Source organism: Pocillopora verrucosa, chromosome 3, assembly GCF_036669915.1.
Source record: "Pocillopora verrucosa isolate sample1 chromosome 3, ASM3666991v2, whole genome shotgun sequence".
Taxonomy (NCBI): Eukaryota; Metazoa; Cnidaria; class Anthozoa; order Scleractinia; family Pocilloporidae; genus Pocillopora; species Pocillopora verrucosa.
The window spans coordinates 13,104,303-13,109,302 of record NC_089314.1 but is presented as its reverse complement, the minus strand read 5'-3'; the positions used below and the strand labels follow the sequence as shown (position 1 = coordinate 13,109,302).

The 5,000-nt window shown below is 38.1% G+C and overlaps 1 protein-coding gene across 1 annotated transcript; it reads right to left on the bottom strand.

The window, feature by feature from the left end:
- Positions 1-585: 585 nt before the first annotated feature.
- On the bottom strand, positions 586-3,429 carry LOC136279922 (uncharacterized). The gene has a single exon (XM_066164406.1). It carries the CDS (start codon positions 3,241-3,243, stop codon positions 877-879), a length of 2,367 nt encoding a protein of 788 aa, XP_066020503.1. The 5' UTR covers positions 3,244-3,429; the 3' UTR covers positions 586-876.
- Between the last annotated feature and the right edge of the window lie 1,571 nt (positions 3,430-5,000).

The following is a 5,000-nucleotide window of genomic DNA, read 5'->3' as shown; positions in this document are numbered from 1 at the left end:
CCACACATGCCTATATGGGAACATCATTTCGGATTATTTTGGTGTTGACTCCCCAGACCTTCTAACTTATTTCTGGTAAAATATACACGAGTGTTGTTTACGATATTTCTGATGGTTAATGTTGTTCAAAGGTTATTTTCATTATAGATAACTGTGTTTGGATGTAAAGATACACTGGGACACTGCTGATAGCCAGGTCTTTTTAAGTAGTGAAAAGTGTTATCATTGTTGTTTAAATTGTTTTATATATACATTGTGAGAAATAGTCTTAGCTTTCCACACCATTTTGTGCAACATAGTATTCAAGCAATGTGGAATAAAAATAATTAAATATCATTGTCATTGTATTCTTTAATTGATGCATTCAATGATAAAACACCCTATAGGGTTCAAAAGTAAGCCTTAACGTTGCTGGCAAAAATGTCTTTTGTACCTAAGATTATTTAGGTTTTAACTTTAATATTGTTAGGGGTAGGAAAGAGAAAATTCATGTGTACCAATTTTACCAGAGGACTTTTAATAACAGCACTAACATAGCACAAGCTCACCGTTAGCATTTACGTCCAAGACGAACATGACTACAGGGTTCGTACCCTTTTTCAGAAACAATTTTCCAGGACTTTTCCAGGACTTTTCCAGGCTTCAGATTATTTTTCCAGGACTCCAAAATTCACCTTAACTCTTTCACTCTCATAAGTATAAAAGATTCATTTCTACTTTCAATTTCAACACATTGTCAGACATACAAATGAGAACAAAGAAAACAGAGAATATCAACTTCTTTCATTGAACTCTTAATATCTCAGAAGTAACATCAGAAATCCGTGACTGATACTAAGTAGAATTAATATTCACATCTTGGGATTCAAAGTGGGGTTAATTATTTTTCAGCTCTTGGAGCTTTCCTTCCAACTGCTCTTCAATGTCCTTTAAGACTGCCCTTTTTTCCTTGGCAGATCTTCGCAAACTGTTTGATTTGGCAACCCAAGTAAGGTTTCTTGAATCTTCAGCCCTATCTGCAAATTCATCTGCAGTCTTTAAAAGAGCCTCTATATCAGTTTCAATTTGCCGTTTTTTCTTCTTCAGCACATCAATCCCATCCATTGCTGCCTTTCTTTTAAGCGTGTTTTCCTGGGACACTTTAATTCTCTTCTGCTCTTCTAGATAGGAAATATATTTCTGTCGCGCTCCAGCAGATGCCATAAGTAGTTGCTTTGAGATTTTTACATTGGCAAGGCCTCCAACTGATTCAATATGATCATGAATAATCCTCTGTGCAATGAACGATCTTTCCGACAGGTTCTCAACTGCCACTTCTTTGTTTACAGAAAATCCTCTTTCAACTGTGGCTTGACCATGAGACATTAGCAGCAATAATTCAACTACCCCCCATGCTTTTGCCAGTTGCTTATTACCAGCCATGTGTTCATATAACAGTGTGTCGACTCTTAAAGAGGATTCACTAGGGTCAAAATCTTCAAAGTCAGGATTACCTGCACATTCATCCAAAAACTGTCCAAACTGATATATCACCTCATCACACTCATCAGCCTTCAATCTGTGGGCTTCCACAAGAATTTCAAGAACTCTTTTCATTTTTTTGACACATCCTTCTTTCTCTGATGCCATTAGCCTTGGATCCAGACAAGACATACTTCTTACTAGTCGATAATTTATTGGTGTTTTGTCAAGCAGTTTAGAGGCTGTTTTTGCAAGAAAATCTTTACATTCCATTCTGAATTGAAGAACTTGCCTTTCACTCAATTTCCCAGATTTTTCTTTCAGCATGTGTTGTGCCACAAAGCCAACATCAACTTTCTGGTAGTCTAACTGCTGTTCTTTATCAGTGGGCTTCAACCTCAGGATCTTCAGAGGAGATGTTGCCTCGGTAACAAGTTCACCCTTGATAAACCTATTCAACAATGATTTCAACAAAGTGTACAAACTGATACTCATGAATGGCAGCATAGGTTTATCAGTCTGAAATGCTGTGAGAAAAGGATTGATCTGTTTTGCCACTGATGAGAAGAAGGCAATCTTTGCTGGCATCAAGGGATCACAGCAACTACTGCTAATGGTCTCGTAAGATTTGGACTTGGGATCAGTAACTTTCTTTGCCTTAACAGCATTAATGTATTTGACAATGTGAGGCCACACTTCCAGTGCTCGCTCGGCAACTGACACATTCTCTAACCACCGGTGCTGGCAGAATTTTAGGGGGAATACACTGCTACCAGTTATTCTAATGTAGTCTTCTCTTCGAGCCGGACTGTCTTTAAACAGCCAGTAAAGACTGGAGAGAGTTTTCTGCACCGTCCATCCAGCTGCATCACAACCATCCTTAAAAGCTCCATGCACAACATGTATACCACAACTGCCTGTGTTAAGGAGAGTGCAACTGAAATCACTCTTCAATTCTTGCTCTACCATTTCATAAAATTTCCAGTTAACCTTGGGCCCATCCATAGAGAGTTGAATCAGATTTCTACAGCTCAAGTCCTCTTTGCAAGAATGAAACTTTTGAAGCATATCCTCTGCACTAGAATGCCCAAGAAATTGTGAATCATAATAGCGAGTTTCAACTTTGTCATGATTCCAGATGCGAACATGGAAATCCATCTGCTTCTTTTGCAGTTCGTGATTCAAACTTTCATCAAACAAAAGCACATATCCCTTTGAAGATTTGACTTTTTCCTTTAGAAGACTCTTGAAACATGGTGCAATACCAAAGCAAGAAAGATAGGAGGCCTTTTTCTCCCCACAGGTAAATTTCTTTGCAATGTCACTGTCTGGAAACATTTGCTGCACTAAGAAGTTTATATCTGTACAGGAATTATACGAATAATGGCTGCTATTCACCTTTAGCGCCCACCAAATTTCAGCAGTTAAAGTATCATTCCTCGTCACGAACCCGGACATACCTGCTGTTGTACTAGCGGCACTACTTGATACAGTCAAAGTAGAGTTGTTACTTTCAGTGGCTGTTCGAGGGGCAGCGAAAGAGCTGTTCGAGAAAAGGTTTCTTATGTCACCTGTTGTATTTCTTTGTTGCTTTTCGATAAGATGAATATGCTTCTTTCCCTTTTCGTGGCTTTTCAATGCCGATTCTCCCATATTTGATACATCAAACGCTTTCATACAAACTCTACATTTTGCTTTAAACTTGTCCGCGTCACGTTCCAGCCACAATTTATAGGAAGAGTTTTCCAACCATCGGTCACTAAACAAGCATTTCCCAGGCATATTTCGGAACAAAACATTTAAAACTCAAGACGCCCATTCACTGAGTACCCGTTTACAAAATCATGCATGCATCAAGGTTACTACTGCGCATGAGCTTATGATGATACATGAGCCCTCGATCCAGAGTTACACTCGTGTCAGTTTCGGGAAACATGAAAAAATATAGATGCGGTCATGCGGTCAAAACCAGAAAGGAATACGTTATAAAAATACTAAAAAAACTTTGCTCATTTGTTTTAGAGAAAACTTTATTACTTTGTTCAGTTTAACAGATTTCCAGGACTTTCCAGGACCAGCATTACTTTTCCAGGACTTTCCAGTCCTGGAAAATGCGATAATAAAATTCCAGGACTTTCCAGGATTTCCAGGACCCGTACGAACCCTGGACTAGCGTTAAACATAAAATCTCTTGACTTCTGCATTAAATAAATGGTGAGATTGGACTAACTGTGTCACTTGCTGTAGGTAAACTGACTAGAAAAAATACACGCATGTGTTAATTTTTCTTTGAAAATACAACAGCACACAATCCACATATCAAACTTTTATTACTAAAACATCCCCATTAACTGATTCCTTTTCAGTACCAGCTGTATAATGTTTTGAAATATGAAAATTGGAAGCCAAAATTTAAGGGCCTATAATTATGTAGTGTTCAGGATCAACAGGCCATGGTCACATTACATTATGCGTAACCAAGTAACAATTATAAATGACGAGAAAAGGTAATTTCAACTAAATGATGAGAGTTAAATAAAAAGTAACACTCCTTTAAGAGGATTATTTCACCCCAGTTTATGACTAAAACGAGCTCTCAAACAGTAAACAACATTTTCGAAGAGTAAACAATGTTGAACCTTCTCTCAAAAACTAAAGATAAAATTTTGTTATAATGGTACTAACCATAATGCAAACATCATTTCAAACTTTATTTTTAACAATGCATAAGCAAAAGTAAATTGAAGTTTAGTCTTTATCCTGTTTTGAAGTGAAAAGCTGAAGCTGTTGTTGCTGCTGTTACATAATACTCATCATCTGCTGCATGAGCATCATTTGTTGTTGTTGCTGTTGCTTTTGGCTTTCTCCTTGCATTTGAAGTTGCTTCTGTATAAGCTCCATCTGCTCTTTCCTTTCTCTTTGCTGGAACTCTCTTTCTTTTCTTTGCTCTTCAAGCTGGAGCTCTTTGTACTTCAAATCTCGGTCCGCTTTTTTTTCCAGCCACGCCAAGGTGTCCCCTCCAGTTCTTCGTTTCTTTCTTTCCTCGTCGTCCTGGAGCTCATCAGATTTTGTTCTTTTTGAAGTTTGGCCCATTGTTTCCATTGCTCTTTTCCTTATATCAAGAGCCAATTCCTTTTCTGCACTGATTTTTTCTTTGGCACTTTCGGCTTCTGCATTAGCTTTCTTGTCGGACTCTTCACTTAAGTGAGTTAACTCTTCCAGTAGTAAATCGTATTCTCTTAGTTCGTCTTCGCTACCTTCGCCGGTACTTTTTAGTTCTTCGGCATTTTTCGCCTTATACCTTCTTAAAATCAGAGTAAATCTGTCTCTAACACCTCTCGAAGTGACAGAATGAAAGAGATCTTTGTGACCATTCAGATTTTTGGCGATAGCTTGCCAAACAGTGTCTCTTTCTCGGCTTCCAGACTTGAATTGAAAAATCCCTCGAGCGGCCATTTCTCTCATGAGTAAAACATCCTTTTCTTCCGTCCAGCTCATCACAACTCTAACAAAAAGGGACGAATTAATACTTAAGAGAC

Coding starts and splice junctions, on each gene's coding strand:
- LOC136279922 (XM_066164406.1), bottom strand. CDS start 3,243: ATGCCTGGGAAATGCTTGTTTAGTGACCGATGGTTGGAAAACTCTTCC.